General features: G+C 44.3%; 1 protein-coding gene across 1 annotated transcript in view; it reads right to left on the bottom strand.

The window, feature by feature from the left end:
* TCTN2 (tectonic family member 2) overlaps positions 1–21387 on the bottom strand; it is a 71522-nt gene that overhangs the window by 15010 nt on the left and 35125 nt on the right. Inside the window, exon 11 of the mRNA XM_088449065.1 lies at positions 3918–3992. Within this exon, the coding sequence (XP_088305191.1) occupies positions 3918–3992 (75 nt within the window). The remainder of the gene's footprint in view (positions 1–3917; positions 3993–21387) is intronic.

Here is a 21387-nt window from a genome sequence, read left to right as displayed (position 1 = left end):
CTAACTCTGGTCACTTTATACTCACGTGACCACTTTCCAAAGGCTTTATCGGCAAACAACAGATCTTTAAACAGGGACTCTGGTAATGGTATATCTCTCATAACTAATTGAGTCAATCAAAGCTAATTAAGAGAGTCCCAAAATGTCTGTTGTAGAAGTACCATAGAAATTAATATCAAGGACCACAACTTCATGGACCAACAGCCTGGGATGTTCCAGTGATGGGCAAGGTAGAGTGAGGTCTTCTCCGAGAACTAGGGGAGGATCTAACATTTTGAAAGGCCGTCATCCTAGAAGGCACCGAAGGTGGAAGAAGAGTATCGCGAGAAGAACTCCAGTCTGGGACACAAACTGGATCAATGTCCAGTGCAGAGCAGAAAGGACCGATGTCATCCGAGAGGCGCAGAGTCACAGTCTTCCCTCCATTAGAAGCTGTGAGACTAAAAGAGAAGCCCCATCTGTATCTAATATTGCGGGAACGTAGAACATCTGTTAAGGGTTTGAGATGACGTCTCAGCTGTAGGGTTTGCCAAGAAAGGTCCTGGAACACCTGTATTGGATGGTTGTCGAACTGTAAGTTGTCTAAGTCCCGTATTTTCCGCAAGATGTCGTCTTTCTGCGTGAAATAGTGTAATCGGCATATCACATCCCTCGGCCGCTCAGACTACAAGCCTCTAGGACGTAAGGCTCAATGCACCCTATCAAAAACAATGGAATTATTAGGGTCACGTCCTATGATTTTATTGAAGAATTTTGTTAATACATCCTGCAGTCCTTGGTGGGGAATGTCCTCCGGAATACCTCGGACCCTCAGGTTATTATGGCGACCTCTGTTGTCAAGGTCATCTAGATGGGCTTTCAAGTTTTGTATTTCCACCGCTTGCGATTTAACAGTATCAACAAGAGCATGTTGGAACTCATCCATAGTCTCTCCACGTTCTTCCAGCGTCACAATTCGTGATCCCAGTTGTGATAACTCCGACTTAAGCGAGGCAACTTCAGAGTGCACCACTTCCCGCAATTTATTTTCCAAAGAGGCAAAGTCAGCTTTAGAAGGAATATCTGTTTTGGTGGGCAGGGTTTTAAGGAGCTGCAGGACCTTCTGGAAATCCTGGCGCTCACCTTGGCCAGACATGCTGAAGAAATCCTCAGCCCTGGACGGGGTATCTGAAGCCGCAGAGTTGGCTGGTGATAAGGGGCACAGGGAGGCGCACATTGAGGAGTCTTTTTTAGAGTCGAGAAAGCAACGAAGATCAGTTCTAGAAAAATCCTTTGAAGGTACTTTTCGACCCCCGATCTTTTTGTCAACTCATGAAAACACTGCTCAAGTGTCATAAAATGGATGTGTAAAGTAATAACAGCTGCTTGATCTCAAGCAGAAGAGGTATAGAAGGCAAGACAATCAGTGTAGCATGTTAATTGTCTCTGGGTAGAGAATCATCAGTTTCCAGAGAGACGGGAGTGTGTAGAGAATATGCGTTATCCTCGCCCTCCACGACCAGCAATATGTATAATTTGATTCATCAAGTAAATTGCAGTAACAACAGTGAGCAGGAGCGGCGGTTATCCCCACCCATCAGACCCCATAGAGGAATCAGGCAGCCATCTGAAAGACCTACATTCTTGGCAAGAAACTATGGAGCACAGTTAAATCTGAATACTTGCGTTGGCAGCATCAGACCACAAGATGGAGATGTTCACTCATTTATGAATTCACATAGAGTTCAAAACAGATTTTCTGCAGCGATGTAGTTTTGAATTGAAATAGTGATGTCAGAATATTCTCTGTTTGTGGTTTCCAATGCAGTAACAAGGTTAATATTGACTCAGCTCTCCAGCTGAAATAAAAAGTGCAAGCAGTAGATATATTTACTGCATTAGGTATAAATGTATGGGTACAAAATGGAGAGGTCTCAAAAAATATAGCTTTATCCCATAGGGCAAAAAAGGGTTTAGCTGCAAGGACCCCACTTCATCTCCAGGAACACTCCCAGAGACAGCTCACACTCTCTTGTACGTTCTTTGAGGGAAGGAGCGGATCCAAGATGGCGGATGTTACCTGGAGGACAGCCGCTGGATGGAGTCAGAAGCAGCAGGCTGCAGTGAGGAAGTCCTCAAGCGGAGGGTACACTGAGCTCCGACAGCCGCATATCACCCTGCGGCAGATGGAGGGAAACTGTGTGACTGGATGATGGTGTACAAAGGGGAAGTCCCAGCAGGTACCTCAGGGGGAGCGGGCTTCTTTTACTCCCAGCGTCCGTGTACCCGGGCGGCTGATCTCTGCGGCGCCGTCAGTCAGCGCAGTCTGTGTCCCTCACCCTCTCCGGCGACAGCTCAGCAGAGATCGCGTGTATGGCAAGGGGTGGATTGAGGAGGGAACAGCGTCACAGCAGGTGGGTGAACGCCGGTCCCGGAAGGTAGCTCCCCCGGGGGCCTGAATACAACTCAACTCGCGGGAGGGTAAACCCCGCTTTCCTACCCGTAATTTTGGTGACCAGGCATGCAGGAAGGGTGACAGGGACTGTTGTGAGCACTTTCGTGCTTAAATTATCATCCACAGTGGCTTGAAGTAGCCTTTTTTTTTATGCCAGTCTGGAGCTACAGGGAGACACTTCTAGTCTCGATGGCTGCCAGGCCACCCCCCCGTAAAGACATCATCTTAATGTACATTATCAGTCAAAGTTTTAGAACACCCCTATTTTTCCAGTTCTTATTAATTTACAGTTTTCTCAATGTACTCTCAAATTTATAGCTTAGAATAAATCATTGCAGATAAAAAACATAATAATAATTTTGTTTAACAAAATGTAATCTGATTTCTGATGCAAACTAGGTACCTTTTGCAGATATAACTGCTGAACACACTTGTGTATAATGGAAATCAAACAGGGACAGAGATGAGAAACAGGGAGAAGGGAAGGATAGGAAGGGGGGACAGAGATGAGATACAGGGAGAAGGGAAGGATAGGAAGGGGGGACAGAGATGAGATACAGGGAGATGGTGGGGACAGAATGTAAGACAGGGAGAAATCTATGGGTTCTAAATTGTCTGACCAGTAGTCTATAAACATTCAAATAATACAGTTAAAACCTTTTTGCCATATTAAGGGGGAAAAAATAACACTTGCCAAACTGCTTAATTTTTTTGATATACAGATTCCCAGGCTACAGCACCTAGACAGCCAAAGTCTCTTTATAGGGCCTGATGGATCCTAGGGGGTCCATCCGATAACAGGGATTATAACCTAGTTCACCATTAGGGTAATTTGCATTGCTTTGATTATCAGCTAAGGCAATTGCCATAAAGGGGGCAGACTAGTTGGTGACTGGCTCTCTCCAAATATGTCGTCACTAACATATTATGTTTGCTAAGCTGTGGACTTATAAAGAAGAATGGGCTTCTGTTGTATTGGTGAGTAGGATAATTACCAATTTGAAATGGATGTGGCTTCATTTGGCCAGGAAATTAGGTCCAGTAACACGTTTCCTTTTTTTATTCTTTCCTTTGAACTGCATTTGAAATACCATTTCTGTCAGCTAGGGGTGTATTTACTAAAATGCGAGTTTTTAGAATTGGAGATGTTGCCAATAGCAACCAATCAGTTAAATGTTAAGTGGAATCTAGCACCTTCTAGAAGATAATAGCTAGAATCTGATTGGTTGCTATTGGCAACATCTCCACTTCTGCACTTTAGTAAATATGCCCCTTAGACACTACTGGTTATATCTGCTCACTTCCCAGCAGATGGAATGCCATTGGTGCAGACAGAGGGGTAACAATGGAGGGGTAGGGACAGTATAAACAGAAGTCATTTTTATTTACTACAGGATCAGAAGATGAATAGTGACAAGGGTACAATAAAAATACATAGGAACTGCAATCAATAACAGGATTTATGACTAACTATATTTCCTACCTGGATTTCCAGAGAGCACATCTGATGTATTGTTGTTGCTGAGAAATGTAGCTGCAAATCTTTGTAATAGTTTTGCTGTGGGAACAGAGAAAATAAAAATCACATATTTTTTTTATAGAAAATGGAGGAAGCCGGATAATTGGCTGTGACTGAATCTGTTAAAATTAAAATCTGCACGACGCCATTTTGCGAATGGCCGCTCAGCACCATTTTAGCGAATCTCACACATTATAAGTACATACGGCGATGCTATTATTTAGCGTTGTGCGATTCCCACACAATAGAACAATGTTAAAAGTCCTCATTATATAAATACAGACATTTACTAAAACATATAATATGACTAATCCTGCAAAACACGTACCACGGTGTACTTCACAAACACGTAATCGCACAACGCTAACTAGCGTCTTTTCTTAAAATCCTTACACTTACACTTTGCACACTTACATAGGAAGGTTCCCTAAGCATTAAGGTTTATATTCAAGGTTTTATTCATTATTAAGTAAGTAATAAAGCGACTGTATTTGAGATCTCAGCTTTAATACATGATAAGCAGACCGTGTTTGGTGCTATTCTAAACTACTATTTATTTGCAGACTTCCGGTTCCATTGGTGGGGAAATCGCAACATGCGTCTGCAAATTATGGATCATAGAGAGATAGGCATTAAAATGAACTCTGTAATGCAGCCAGTTTAGACTTGTTCTTCAGCGAGAAAATGGACACAAAGAGCTGTTGGAGGCTGGACTGTGACCATACAAACTGACCTATGAACTGTATTGTAACAGAAGAACCAGGAAGAAGAACCAATGGGATTATACCAACCTGTTCTATTGTATTGCCTATCTCTGTAAGGGTATATATACGGACGCTCTATTTACAGTAGTTAGTCTGCTTGTTCTTTCTTCTGACGGAGGCTTCACCTTTGATGCTGGAAATCTGGATCCAGAACGCCTTCGTATGTATCGACTGTACCTTGTGATTATATAATTTGTTTGCGCTACTTGTATTTAGATCACAGCGTGTAACTATATGCTTTTTGGTGAGTAATATCTTTTTGCGCTTTGGAAACACAATCAAAGTCTGAAGAGTAATTATTTCTTATGCTAAATAGCGACATTTAGAGTGTATAGATAGGTAGGAATCAATAGGTACAGGATCCCGATGGTCACAACACCCACAGCGACATCCAGACAGTCAGAATCCCAACAGATTTTTGTAAGTATTATAACCCTAACCCTCCCCATAACCCTAACCCACCTCACCTGGCAGCCTAAACCTAATCCTCTCGTTCCGCAGCCTGACCCTAACCCTCCCCCTAGTGCCTAAAGCTAGGTACACACTAGACAACTTGCAAATGATGCGATGTCGTCAACGATTTCCCTTGAAGTCCCAGACAAACGATCTAGTGTATACACACTGTGCAATCTAACAAACGACCAAACAATATATCTTGCATCGTTTGGTGGTTAGATCGTTAACTATATAATATAACCATATCGCCTGGTCATCTGGTTGTGTGTACACACTGTATGATCTGAGGGGAATCGTTAACGAGATTGATAGATCTTACTCATGTACAAAAGATCTGAAGATGCAACGAATGACGTCACGGGGGCACGCATAGTGTGTACACATGATTTGAACGAACTGTCGTCCCAATGCATCGGAATCAGCCAAATCATTCAAAATATCGTCTAGTGTGTAGGGGCCTTAACTCTAACCCTGCCCCTAACACTTACCTCCACAATTTGTTGGTTTTCTGACAGTAGGGATGCCGCTGTCGATATAGTGACCTTCGGCAACCTGACTGTCGGGATAAATGTGTTTGCATTTGCAATAGAGACACGGATTTGGCTCTATGCCTCAACAGAATACCTTAGGGCCACCTTATGCATTTTTTTTTTTTTTTAATTTGGGGGAAACCATAAGCCTTGGTCTTGGCAGCCTGGGCTTATTTGAGTGACCTTAGAATTGGCGTTCTTCATCCCTGGGACAAGTCATCTCATTGTATGTGCAGTGCAGATCAGCCCTAGCCTGAGCCATTCCTTCCCTTCCCGTTCTTCTTCTCCTCCCTCAATTCCTTTTCTTCCCTCTGTGAAACCAGACTTGGGGGTAAATTTACTAAAGTGAGAGTTTTTAGAAGTGGAGATGTTGCCCATAGCAACCAATCAGATTCTAGCTATTATCTTCTAGAAGGAGCTAGTTAAATGTTAAGTAGAATCTGATTGGTTGCTATGGGAAACATCTCCATTTCTAAAAACTCTCACTTTAGTAAATATACCCCTTACGGTACATTCCTTCCTTAGCAGCAAGAGCAGCACACTGTTAGAAGCACTGGAGCTTCATAAGTCCCCTACAGTGTGACCTCAGACAAAATAATAAGCCCAATAATAGTGCCCGCATCAAATAATAGGCCCAATAATAATGCCCACATCAAATAATAGGCCCAATAGTGCTCACATCAAATAATAGGCCCAATAATAGTGCTTACAGCAAATAGGCCCAATACTAGTACCCACATCAAATAATAGGCCCAATACGAGTACCCACATCAAATAGGAGGCCCAATAATAGTGCCCACATAAAATAATAGGCCCAATAATAGTGCTTACATCAAATAATAGGCCCAAAAATAGCGCCCACATCAAATAATTATACGATGTGGATATTATTGGGGTTATTATTTGATATGGGCATTACAATTGGTGCTTTATTATTGGTGCTATTATTTTTTTTTTTTCCAACAAAATTTTTTATTGAAGTATAATAAACATATGACAGGAAGTCAAGCATAAGCACATACATTTGTAGATAAAATGTTTTACAGAGGAATAACCATTGTCCATTATGTAGACTCAGTTAGTTACCAACGGTTTTTTTTCTTTCCTTTTTACAATGGTAAACAAATAAAATAAAATATAATAAAATGAGATAAAACAAAATAGTGTGAGTCCGAGTCTTTAACACCAACTCCCATATCCAAATTATGTAGCATTAAGGGAAATCGGGGGGTCTTGTTCACTAACACGTGTCTCATACCAAAGTGTATGTCTGAAACATTTCCATACCTGGTCTTTAATTGACTGAGGCAATGTGTCTATGTAACTTTCCCAGGTTTCAAAAAACTTCGCTGTGAATTTTTCTTTTTGTAGCGAGGCTCCCAACCATTCCATTCGGAAAATGTTAAAAAGTTTTCCCAAGAATAAGGCTAATGTAGGAGCATTGGGTTGCAGCCATATTTGTAAAATACATTTTTTTGCTACTGCCGATAGAATAATTAGTAGTTTTCTAACCCCTTGTGCCATTCTAGTGCCCATAGGCAGAATACCGAATATTGCCCATTCAGGTGTTAGGGGTAAATAACTCACTAAGTGTCTGGTACTATAATTCCCTGTCAGGGTCCAAAATCTCCGTATTATTGGGCATTCCCATAGACAATGCATCAACTCAGCCCTCTGCGCTCCACAGCGAAGACATGCAGAATTTTCCAACAGTCCCATGGCATGTCTGCGATGGGGAGATAAGTATGTTCTATGTAGTATGTTCATGAAAGGTTCTGTGTATGATGTTGCTGGCACCAATTTGATGGATAATTCAAAGGATCGTATTATTGTTTCTGTAGTTAGAGAAGGGAAGTACTCCCTCCATTGCGCCAGACCAGTTTTCTGGGTATCGTATTGTATGGGGGTGTGTAAGAATGAATAATGCACTGAGATGGCCTTATACTGGGGGTTTTCTCCCATTAACAGATCATCTAGTCGATTACTATGATCATCTGGAGAGAGTTTCCTAGAAAGATTGGCCACATAGTGCTGCGCTTGTAGGTATGCCAGGGGTGAAGGTACAAGTATTGGGTATTTTTCTATCACTTGTGCAAATGTCAGCGGCTTTCTTAAATTACAATCTATGAATTGCCGAACTGAAGTGAGTCCCTGTCTGTGCCACATAGTGAAAGGTTGTCCCGCTACCCCATTTTGAAAATTCGGATTGCGTGTGAGCGGGAGATGTAGTGATAAATATGGATTTAGTGAGTATTTGTGGCGTAATATATGCCACGTTCTTCTAGTGGACATCAATAAGGGATTAGCTTTTATTGTCGCAGGTATTTCATCGTCGTGTAGATGTAAAAAGGGGATGATGCCAATATTCTCTAGGAAGGCCCCTTCCAACCTGGTATTTGCATATTGATCTTTAGTGTGTATCCAGTCTCTCAAGTAATGTAGATGAGCGGCATGACTATATGCACTAATATTGGGTAGATTAATGCCACCATTAGACCTGAGTTGTTGAAGTTTTATCAGTCTAATTCTTGCTCTCCTACCATTCCAAATAAATGTGAGCATTATCTTCTCAACCTCTATTGTGTCTTTTATAGTTAATAAAATAGGGAGTCTTATACACAAAAATCAAAAAAGAACTACACCTGGGCGCTATATAAATATATTTAGAAGTGGATACATCCCTTTCTCAAAGTTGGATCCTTTACACCTTCTCCTCTTCCTCCAGAAAACGGATTGATGTTACAGGGTTTTTTTCTCACGACCAGTTGACATGTGGAAAAATATATCCATATATCAGTATTTCAGGAGGTCAATTCCAATCTTAGTTCATAGACAAGGAGATCAAAATCCCCAAATACCCTGTGACACGCCAGCGTACCCCACTCACAGCAGAAATATAATGTGTGTTCCTCAAAAGGTTTCTTTTAAAGATCCCATCACCCGGAAATTACAAAGAGATAGAACAGCAGTATCCTGCGTACCGTAACTCACATCAACACATGCAGAAACACCATATAAAGGTTTCTTTGGTGGGAAAACATAGCAAGCGTACCGAAACTCACAGTAAGAATAGTGATTAACCACTCATAATGGTTTCTTTTCTCTGTATCCGTCAATGTAGAATAGACTCCCAAAAATTGCAATCAGGGGATACCAGATTAAAAAATTTATTACCAACAAACTTCGTTCCACAGCACCAAAAGGTTAATCCATAAATAGTACAATAAATCACATGCGAAAAAATAGCAACAAATAGAAAAATAAAAATAAATAGATAAAAATGACAAATGATCTCCCTTGTGGATAACGTGGGTAATGTCATAAACAAAGATTTGGGCGATAGTCCAAAAAAAACCCAAAGCTTATAGAGACATACCTCACCACAGGGGATCTGAAGAAAACACTCCTTAGGAGTGTTGATGACACGTATAAAAGAAATAGGATCAGTTTCAGGGTTTGAAGTTAACTTTGAGAAATCCACAGCACTATATTTAAAAAAAGGATTTGCACGCCCAGCCTGGTTTAGGGAGATCCCCATTGAGTGGACGACTAAATCAATCTCATATCTAGGAATACAATTGCCCAAATACCTTGATAATTTATATAAGATTAACATTAGGAGCATCTAATGTTAGGAGCATCTAATCCATAAATAGTACAATAAATCACATGCGAAAAAATAGCAACAAATAGAAAAATAAAAATAAATAGATAAAAATGACAAATGATCTCCCTTGTGGATAACGTGGGTAATGTCATAAACAAAGATTTGGGCGATAGTCCAAAAAAAACCCAAAGCTTATAGAGACATACCTCACCACAGGGGATCTGAAGAAAACACTCCTTAGGACTATCGCCCAAATCTTTGTTTATGACATTACCCACGTTATCCACAAGGGAGATCATTTGTCATTTTTATCTATTTATTTTTATTTTTCTATTTGTTGCTATTTTTTCGCATGTGATTTATTGTACTATTTATGGATTAACCTTTTGGTGCTGTGGAACTAAGTTTGTTGGTAATAAATTTTTTAATCTGGTATCCCCTGATTGCAATTTTTGGGAGTCTATTCTACATTGACGGATACAGAGAAAAGAAACCATTATGAGTGGTTAATCACTATTCTTACTGTGAGTTTCGGTACGCTTGCTATGTTTTCCCACCAAAGAAACCTTTATATGGTGTTTCTGCATGTGTTGATGTGAGTTACGGTACGCAGGATACTGCTGTTCTATCTCTTTGTAATTTCCGGGTGATGGGATCTTTAAAAGAAACCTTTTGAGGAACACACATTATATTTCTGCTGTGAGTGGGGTACGCTGGCGTGTCACAGGGTATTTGGGGATTTTGATCTCCTTGTCTATGAACTAAGATTGGAATTGACCTCCTGAAATACTGATATATGGATATATTTTTCCACATGTCAACTGGTCGTGAGAAAAAAACCCTGTAACATCAATCCGTTTTCTGGAGGAAGAGGAGAAGGTGTAAAGGATCCAACTTTGAGAAAGGGATGTATCCACCTCTAAATATATTTATATAGCGCCCAGGTGTAGTTCTTTTTTGATTTTTGTGTATAAGATTGTCTATGTGTGAGTGTGGTGACACTCACTATCATTGAGAACTCCCATTATTGGCGACTGTGCGCAGACTGGGTAGAAACTTTTTTTATTATATTATATATTGCAATAAAATAGGGAGTGACTGAAGAGGGTATAAAATTCTAGGGAACAGAATTATTTTGACCAAGTTTGCTCGGCCTAAGTATGAAATTTTGAGGTGTCGCCATTTCTCAGTGTCCTCCCTAATACTGCGTAAGATGTTCCTAATGTTAATCTTATATAAATTATCAAGGTATTTGGGCAATTGTATTCCTAGATATGAGATTGATTTAGTCGTCCACTCAATGGGGATCTCCCTAAACCAGGCTGGGCGTGCAAATCCTTTTTTTAAATATAGTGCTGTGGATTTCTCAAAGTTAACTTCAAACCCTGAAACTGATCCTATTTCTTTTATACGTGTCATCAACGGTCCAAGAGTCCTCCTCGGATTTGATATAAACAAAAGAACATCGTCTGCAAAAGCAGATATTTTTACGGTTTCTGCGCCAATCCCTATTCCCTCAAACTGTGACCAATTTTGTAAGATCCTAAGCATAGGATCTAATGTTAAATTAAAAAGCAGAGGGGAAAGCGGGCAACTCTGTCTTGTTCCTCTGGTTATTGTAAGGTCCTCTCCCACAGATCCATTTACCAATAATGAGGTAGTCGGGAGGGTGTAAAAGTATTTTATTAGGGATTGAAAAGTCAATCCAAATCCTCGCCTGTCCAGTATCTCATAAAGATAGGGCCATGAGACCATGTCAAACACTTTAGTGGCGTCTAGGCTTAAAAGCATGGTTGAGGAGTCAGGATGAAGAATAGCCGCCATTACAGCTGCAATAGCTGAGCGAATACCCCTTACTGAGTGTCTGCCTTTAGTGAAACCTAATTGGTGAGTTGTAAACAAAGAGTTGGAGAATGTCTGTAAACGATCTGCTAATATTTTGGCCAGTATTTTAAAGTCAATATTAAGTAGTGTAATAGGACGATATGATGAAGGTAGAGATAAATCCTTATTTGGTTTCGGGATTAGGGAAGTGAGTGCTTGATTGAAACTGGGGTAGTGGGGGGTGTCCGTTTGTATTTTGTCGTATAGAGCACGTAGTGTCGGTATCATGTCATGTTGTAGAATTTTATAGTATTCAATTGAGTATCCATCAGGGCCTGGGGATTTATTAAGGTGCATAGAAGATATAACTCTGGTGATTTCTTCTTCAGTAATATTATCTTCCAGCATCTCCCGTTGTAAAGGTTGGTGCTATCATTTAATAAGAGCACTAATAATAATTTCCACCTCAAATAATACCCCAGTAGTTATGCCCACATTACACTTCATTAACCTGATATGTCTTCAATCCCAATCTGTGGCCGCTTGAGCTAACTGCTGTCTCTGACTGGATTAGACTGATTCAGTCTGGATCTGCTGTGCTGTGTATAAGTTACTCACAGCACGTGGGTGCGGTCATGACGTCAACCGCGCGTTGCTTTACTGTGACATGGCCTACTTAGGCCCCAGATGCCATTTACTCTTGGTTGGTTGCAATCTATCGCCGGATGCCCTGTGAACTACCGGTAAATCATGATCAACATTTAAACAAGATTTGGTCTAAAACAATGGTTCTCGATCTATTTCCACCTGGGTATTCCCTGGCAGCCCATTTGCTTTATTTGTACCCCCAATACTTGCAAAGCAATACATTTGTAATGAATAGAATTGCTATTAGGTAAAATGTTTAGGCACCGTTATACATAAAAGCAATAAATGTGCTATAAACATGATTTCAAAAAATGACACAAATAGAATGAATTGTACATAGAAATTTCTAGCATAATACAATTTTTATAAAAACAAAAAACATTTAAAATATGTCGAAGCTGAATAATTGGCTGAGACAAGTTCAGTTTAAAATTTAATCGCGGCGATGCCATCTTGCGACTGGCCGCAAGACGCCATCTTGAAAATGAGATCGCAAGACGCCATTTTGCGAATGGCCGCCTAAGCGCCATTTTAGATAAACTCACATTTTAGTACATGTGGCGATGATACTATTAGCACCATGCAATTGCATTTTTCACCATTTCTCATACACACATTAATACGCATAATTGCGCTGTCAACTAGTCGCATATTAGCGAATGCATAGGACTTTGTATGAAACCGCTATTTTATTAGCTTTATGCGCACGCATCTGCCCCAAGTTAACTAGCGTCCTTATATCAAACCCTCAATACCCACACATTACATATTCACACATAAGGTTCAATAAGCTTTAAAGTGTATGATTTAAGTTGGTTCAGTTAGTTTAAATGTTGAGAAATAAAGGTATTTGATAACTAAGGTATTATACATGCTAAACAAGTCGTGTTTGGTCTTGTACTGATGCGTACTCTATTTACAGTATTCCGGTGTTATCGGTGGGGAGGTCACATCATGCAAACTCAAGTTATGGATCGCAGAGCCTACAAGCAACAAAATGTATATTTCATGAAGAACTGTTAGAATGTTGCAGGGGGCGTGAAGAGGAAGATCCCCAGCTGTTAGAGGCAGGGAGAGTCTATTTGAACCAGCCTGTTAAACGTGCTGTAACAGATGCTTCTCCCCTGGGAACCAATGACATCAGCAACAAACTTCCCTATTGTCCTGTTTATTCTGGGGGGGTATAAATATGTGTGCACGAATGCTGGTTCTCAGTCTTCGTGCTGAATGCTGTATGACTAGGGGTCTCTTGCTGATGCCTATCTCCGGGTCCGGAAGCGCCTGCGTATGTATACTGTACTTGGGTCTGTATAATTTTCCTTTTGCGCCTAAATTGTGTCTAGATCAATTGCGTGTAACTGTCTGAACTGTTACCTGAATAACACTTGTGCTTTGGAACCACAGATTCCACGTCTAAGTCTTTATTTATGGTATGACTGCGTACGCAAATTAGCGTCATCCTTAGAAGGTAAAGGCAGGATATTAGAAGGTATAGGCAGGACATTAGAAGGTATAGGAAGGTGTGTATAGAGGTTCTGATCCAGTATCGTTAAATAAAACACTTTTCCGCAGCACAACTGAGCCATATTACATCATGGCATTCGGAAGAGGGGAGTAGGAAATGGGTACTACTTGAAAATGAACTGGTGGGCACCCATCCGGCTAGTTACCTTCCTTGGCTACCCCCTAATTTGAGACCAGCCTCGGTTCGAGAAGTTCCTTGTGTAAGAGCTGTCCTACAAGTTTGGGATAAACTAAATAAACGCCTACAACTGGCACCATATCCATCCCCCAACTCCACTATGGTATCATCCTCACTTTTCATTGGGATGCGTGTACTCATATATGCACCCTTGGATAACTAGACCTATGCACATTCTAGGTGATTCTGCCCCCTAAAATTTGCAGATCTTAGCGAAAAACATGGTTTACCTCCTAATTTTCAATTTGAATACTTACAAATTTGTAGTTTCATTCGCTCACTCAGCAAACCTCACAAATTACAACAACCTACCACATTCGAGCGCAAATGCATTTACAACCCTGGCTGCAAGGGATCGATATCTACGTTGTACTCGATGTTAGCCCCCTCATCCCTTGAATTTAGGGAACCATCTGAACAGACCTGGGAACAAGGCCTAGGAATTAGTTTGGAGGACGACGATTGGGCAGATACCAGGCAATGGGTGGCTAAGTCCACTTCTAACACTAATATTAAGGAAAATTCCTTCAAAGTTTATTCTCGCTGGTACATGGTTCCTGCAAAACTACATCAGATTTTCCCAGGGTCTTCGAACCTATGTTGGAGACAATGTGGCCAAATAGGTTCCTATTACATGTATGGTGGGACTGCCCTACGATACCCAAATATTGGGATGAAGTCACATCTTTGGTGTCCAAGGTGCTCTGTGTTTCTCCCTCTAGAGACCCTCTACACATGCTTTTATGCAAACCCACTGGCTCCCTCTCTAAACCCCAGAACAAACTTTGCGGCCATATCTATAATGCTGCTAAACTGTTGATCACCACAAACTGGAAGCAAATTGATGCCCCGGCAATAGCCTCACTGATGATTAAAATATGGTACCTGGCTTCTATGGAATACATCACTGCACTCCTTCACGATTCAGTGAATAAGTTTCATGCTACCTTGGGCCCTTGGTGCTCTGCCTTTCACAGACAGTTGCCCGGAATGGAGTGAATTTGGCTTTTCATGAGTGATATACTGTACCGTAGTTTGTTTTTCTTTAATGCCCTCCTCCCCCTCTTTTCTCTTCTCTTCTTTTTCTTAATCTTTTGCTGTATATATTTTTTCTTATTGTTTGACATATTTTGTTACAAATCAAAATGCAATTGATGTGTATTTTTTGTGTAAGTTTTTATTTTTTTGGATATAATATTTGATATATCTGAGCTGTAGATTATTCAAATCATTTTTGTGTGTGTTAATATTTGTGATGCATTCACTATCAATATTATAAATAGAGAGATTACAAATAAAAATTGAAAATAAAACAATAGTCCACATATGACTTTCTTTTAAAGGGACACAGGGATATACTTTTTCATTTCATCAGGGTCCTTCTGTGATGTATGGAGACAGACATCCATATGACACTGCTTTCCTTATGTGTCTAATTATCACTTGGATGTCCCCACCCACTAAAGAATTGTACAGCAATGCACAATATTTTCCAGGGCTACCCTAAATTCCCAATCTGTTCCTTGTGGATAATATGAGATATGGTAAGAACTTACCTTTGTTATCTCTATTTCTACGAAGTCCATAGGGTTCCACAGGATACCTTGGAGTATAGGTGATAACGTCAGGCATCGGCCACCATAGAGTTAAGTTTTCAGCCTCCCAGGATGCACCAGGGTCCCTCTCCTATACCCCGCCCCCGAGCCAAGGCATCTCAGTTACGTAACAAGCCATAGGCCGGGGTAGGAGAAGAAAGAGAGAGAAGAAAGATCTGGAAACACACAAGAATCACATTCTCACCAGATAGAGATGGAAAAACCGGTGACCAGAAGAAAGCCCATCTGCAGTACAGGTGCGACAGGGTGGGAGTCCTGTGGAACCCTATGGACTTCGTAGAAATAGAGATAACAAAGGTAAGTTCTTACCATATCTCATATTTTCTACATCAGGGTCCATAGGGTATCCACAGGATACCTTGGGGATGTCCCAAAGCAGTATCCTTTAAGGGTGGGGACGCTCCTGTGCTGAAAGGAGAATCCGCCGCCCAAAGGAAGCATCCTGAGAGGCAAAGGTGTCAAAAGCGTAATACCTCACAAAGGTATGGACAGACGACCACATGGCAGCTTTGCAAATTTGGACAGCAGAGGCACCACGTCGAGCTGCCCACGAAGGACCTACAGACCTAGTGGAATGAGCCCTCGCAGAGGATGGAACCAGAAGGCCTTCATGAAGATAAGCTTCCGAAATTGCCATACAAATCCATCCTGCGAAAGTTTGCTTTGAAGCAGGCCAACCCTTTTTACGGAAGCCATAGAGGACAAACAAGGCGTCCGATTTCCGAAATGAAGAGGTGCGGTCAACATATATCCTTAAAGCCCACACAACATCCAGGGTGGCCTCACCCGCTGAAAGATCAGGGGAATTAAAGGCCGGAACAACGATTTCTTAGTTGATGTGGAAACTTAATACAACTTTAGGAAGGAATGTAGGACGAGTGCGAAGCACCGCCCTGTTCCTATGAAAAATTAGAAAAGGGGGTCGACATGAGAGAGCCCCTAAATCAGAGACACGTCTGGCCAAGGCAATGGCCAGAAGGAAAATAGTTTTAGCTGTAAGCCATTTGAGGTCCACTGAGCCCAGTGGTTCAAACGGCGGTCCCTGAAGAGCTCTCAGGACCACAGCCAAATCCCAAGGAGCCACCGGTGGAATAAAAGGTGACTGAATGCGAAGAACGCCCTGCATAAAGGTGCGGACATCAGGGAGCGCAGCAATCCTACGATAAAACCAGACTGACAGGGCAGACACCTGCACCTTCAGTGAAGCAAGGCGAACACCGTGATCTAAGCCAGCCTGTAGGAAAGCCACACCCTAGATAGGCAAAACACCCGAGGAGCATAACCTCTAGGGCGACAACACTGAAAGAAAGTATGCCACACACGATGGTAAATTCTTGCAGAGGAAGGCTTCCGAGCTCTTAACATGGTTTGCACCACAGAGCTGGAAAACCTTCTGGACCTTAACAGGGCCGTCTCAACAGCCACGCCGTCAAAGACAGCCGAGTCAGGTCAGGGTGAAGACAAGGACCCTGTGACAGCAGGTCCGGACGTAGCGGTAACCACAGAGGAACGTCTACTGATAGACTTTTTAGGTCCGAGAACCAGTGCCGTCTGGGCTACTCGGGAGCTATCAACAGGAGCGTGCCTCCTTCCTGCTTGAACTTGCGGATTACCCTCGGAAGAAAGGAAAACGGAGGGAAGTGGTAGGCAAACTGGAACATCCACTGGACACACAGTGCATCTACCAGAGACGCCTCTTTGTCTCTTGTTCGAGACCCATACACCGGCAACTTGTTCCCGACGGGAAGCCATGAGGTCTATCTCCGGAAGACCCCACCTGTCCACCAGAAGTTGAAAGACTTCCTGGTGCAGAGACCGTTCTCCCGGATGCACGTCCTGCAGGCTGAGAAAATCCGCCTCCCAGTTGAGGACTCCCGGGATGAATACCGCTGATATGGCCGGGAGATTGCGCTCCGCCCAAACCAGGATGCGGGACACTTCTGCTAGTGCTGCCCGACTTCTGGTTCCTCCTTGGCGGTTTATGTAGGCCACGGCGGTGGCTTTGTCTGACTAGACCTGCACCGGGTGTCCTTGGAGAACTTGATGTGCCTGCAGGAGAGGAATGAACAATGTACCTGCTGGAGAGCAATGGAGTTCCAAGATATTTATTGGAAGCCCTGCTTCCTGCTGAGTCCACCTGACCTGAAACAAGTGTGGACCCGTGACAGCACCCCAGTTCGCCACCCAAAATGGGCGACCCTTGTTGAGATGGGTCGTCTGCAGCCACCAGGTTAGAGAGACAGGCGAACCTTCAGGGTGAGTACCATTATCTGAGACCTTATGCTCTGAGGCAACCAATTCCATTTGGACAGGATCAATTGTTGCAGAGGTCTGGAGTGAAACTTGGCATATTCCACCATATCGAATACTGACACCATGGAGCCCAGCAGCCTCAATGCCGAGTGCACAGACACTCGGCGACCCTGCAGACAACTGCGCACCCTCAACTGTAAGGCCAAGATCTTTTCCTCCATCACAAAGATCCGCTGCTGCTGAGAGTCCAACAAGGCCCCGAGTTGTGATCTGAGTGGACTTTGTCCAGTTTATCAACCAGCCGTGATTCTGCAGGACCAAAATTGTCAGTTCCAGATGGCGTAGGAGGATCTCTGGGGACTCGGCCAACAACAGTAGGTCGTCCAGATACAGCAACAATCGGACTCCCTGCGTTCGCAGGTGAGCCGCCATGACCCTGGTGAAAACACGTGGTGCTGTCACCAGGCCAAAAGGCAGCGCCCGGAAATGAAAATGGTCGTTGCGGATTGCAAACCTGAGGAATTGCTGATGACGCAAAAGAATAGGGACATGCAGATAAGCGTCCTGGATGTCCAACGACACCATGTAATCCCCAGGTTCCAGTGCCAGAATAATGGACCGCAGCGTCCCCAGACGAAACTGAGGCACCCTCAAAGACTTGTTGAGGGCCTTAAGGTTGAGAATTGGACGATAAGACCCATTGGGTTTCTGCACCAAAAAGAGATTGGAATAGAAACCCTGGCCCCTCTGGGATAACGGAACAGGTACTATAACTCCAGCATTGAGCATAGTGTGCAATACCTTCCGCAGCGCCAACGCCTTGTGCTGGTCTAATGGAAGGCCGGTGGTGAAAAACCGGGAGGGAGGCCTGAGCCGGAAGGAGAGGGCATACCCCTGAGAAACCACCTCGTGAACCCAAGTGTCCCGCGTTGTTGTCAACCAACACTGGGCGAACTGAAGCAGGCGGCTTCCCACACTGGGATAACCAAAGGGAGGCCCAGACCGTCAGGCCGCAGGCTTGTCATCCGACTTGGGAGCCGGACGTCTGGTACTCCAGGCCTGTTTCCTGGGCTTGGCAAATTTCTTGGGGCCAGCCTGTCGTGGAAAAGACTGTGCTTTGGGCCTACCGTGGGCCCTGTAAGGCCGAAAGGACGACGTACCAGAACCTGAAGGGACCATTGCAGACGGGAGACATGCAGACTTGGCTGCTGCCAGCGTAGCTACTATCTTGTCCAGATCAGGACCAAAGAGGACTTCCCCATTAAAAGGCAAACATTCTAAGCCCTTTTTGGAATCTGTGTCCGCTTTCCAGGAACGCAACCATAAGGTGCGACGAGCGGCAACAGCTGCAGAGGAAATCCTGGAGGTGAGGAGACTGATATCTAGGGCCACCTCATTAATATAAGTGGCTGAGTCCCTGAGATTGCCCACTAACTCAGCCTGTTCCGCCGAACAGTCCGAGTCTAAGGACGCCTCCAGGCTATCAGCCCAGCGCTCCATTGCTCTGGCTACCCAACACACAGCCATAGCCGGTCTGGACACCCCTCTAGCAAGGGAATAAATGGACTTTAGGCATATCTCAACCTTGCGGTCCGTAGCATCCTTCAGGGAGGACATGGAGGGCATGGGCAAAGTAGCACTTCTGAAAAGACGTGTCACATGAGAACCCACCTGCGGAGGGGATTCCCACTTAGAAAAATAATTATCTGCAAAAGGATAAGCCACCACCAATCGCCTCTGAGGCTGATACCGTTTACCAGGATTTTTCCATGCCTCCTCTAAATGATCCACCAGTTGACCAGAAAGAGGAAACACTGTGGCATCACCCTTAATATCCTTGAAGAAGGCATATTTGGATTTGACCACCGGAGGATCGTCATCCTCAATGACTAAAGCCGTACGGACTGCCCGAATAAGGCCAGGAATATATACCTTAGACTTAGCGTCCGACTCTTTAGTACGGAGAGGCTCTTGATCAGATAGGTCAAGAATCTCCCCATCATCGGTCGTCACGTCATCATCATCATAATGAGCAGACTGAGATGCCAAAGGCCGCAACACAGACTCTCCCTGTAAAACATCTGACAAATGCTGTACCGTATTTGTTAATTAATTAACTCATGCAGGCTCTGTAACCTGGGGAGGGGAAATAGGGAGACTGTGGGGTACCATCAGCTGTCTCGGGAACCCTTGCATGGGTGACGACACCACTGACTGCTGGGATAATCCCATTTGAGTGAACACAGGAGGCGGAGCTAGCTGGCCCACCAGGGTTGTAAACGCCTTAGCGAAACAAACCCAGGGAGGTTCCTGCACCAGAGCAGTGACAGTAATTGCGCGCCAATAAGTAACACTGCCGACATAACCCCTCCGCGTTACCATCTCCCTCCGCTTTTGGTACACTACATGTAGCACACAGAAGCTGGAGAGGAAAGTCACTCTCAGACATGATGGTAAAGTATGTGACCCTCTCACTGATACTTATTAGTAGAGTGGGAGAACAACCTGCAATACCGCACCGCAAGGGCTTTAGCAGAGTAAGAGCAGGGACAGTAAAAGGCTGACAGTAGAAAGTGAAAGTACAGGCAGCAGCGCTAGCAGTAAGTCATATACAATGCAGAAGAATCAATTCCCTGCACTATCAGCGCTGATTTCAACTACACAGACACAGAGTCTGGTAGGACACAGCGCTGCATACATTGACCTTATCGGAGGAGAGGTATGCAGGGGGACCCAGACCACGATGCCGCAGACATTCAGCTTCCAGCAGTGTTCACCACACTTCCAAGAAGATGGCCACCGAGGAGCAGAGAGGAGGCCGGCCTGGGGGAGGAGCGCTGCCACAGGACCAATCGGCAGGTGCAGAGAGGACTGTGTGCAGCAGGGGAGGCGCCGGCTGTAAACAGTGAAGGCGTGCTCCCCTGGCATGCAATTAACCCCCGGGATGCGGTAGCGCTTGCCGCTCAGCCGCAGCCCGCTGTCCCTGTGGTATAGTAGGTTATTTACCTGGCTCCACGCTGCAGCCAGTCCCCAGGGAGCCCCCTGCCTGGGAACTCTGGACCGTGTGTTCAGCGGGGACCCACCGCGGGACCCCGCCGCTTACCTGTCCCCCTTGGATCCGGCCACGGTCCGAAGCATCTGGGGTCACCGCTAGCCGTGACCCCAGATACTTACCAGCATCCCCGGATCAGTACCTGCGTTCTGTTACCGGCGGGGTGAAGGGGAGACCGCATGGACGTCAGTACTGACTGTCCATGCTGTACTCCCAGATGTGCAGCCACAGCTGCCGATTGTAGAAAACTTCAGGGGCTAATCTTAGCCCCCCTCTAAACATGTGCTCCGACTCCAAGATGGGCACCATCGAAACTGGGATGCCTTGGCTCGGGGGCGGGGTATAGGAGAGGGACCCTGGTGCATCCTGGGAGGCTGAAAACTTAACTCTATGGTGCCCGATGCCTGACGTCATCACCTATACCCCAAGGTATCCTGTGGAACCCTATGGACCCTGATGTAGAAAAGGAGTATATACTCAGGTTAAGATTCTTGTGATCTCCAGTAGAAGCCATGGGAATCGGTATAAAAAACCCGGTGCCGGAAGCCCGAAGCATGAAGATGCCGACGGGGACAGTAAGTAGCCTATCCCTACCCCTCTCCCCCCCCCTAATCCTCCCTTAGTGGTGCCTAACCCCAACTTCTCCCCCGGAGGGCCTAACCCCCCCCCCCTTCCTGAACCCTAATCCTCTCCGGAGGGTGCCTAACCCCCCTTCCTGCACCCTAACCATCCTCAGTGGGAGCCTATCCCTAATCTCCTCCTGGTGTCACTAAAACTAACTCCCCCCTCCCCGGCTAACACCATACAGGGCCCTGCTTACCTTCGTTCGGGGTGCCAGCTGTCGGGATTTCTGCGTCGGGCTAAAGATAGGCGTCGGATTTCGACGTCTATCTTTAGTCCCGGGTCGGAATTCTGACATCAGGATTCCAACAGCTGGCAAATTAACTACACCCCGAAGCCATGTTGTTTCATGTGTGGCAAC

This window comes from Taudactylus pleione, unplaced genomic scaffold (genome assembly GCF_031769625.1).
Source record: "Taudactylus pleione unplaced genomic scaffold, aTauple2 ptg000479l, whole genome shotgun sequence".
NCBI classification, from domain to species: domain Eukaryota; kingdom Metazoa; phylum Chordata; class Amphibia; order Anura; family Myobatrachidae; genus Taudactylus; species Taudactylus pleione.
This window is presented reverse-complemented; position numbering and strand designations above follow the sequence as displayed.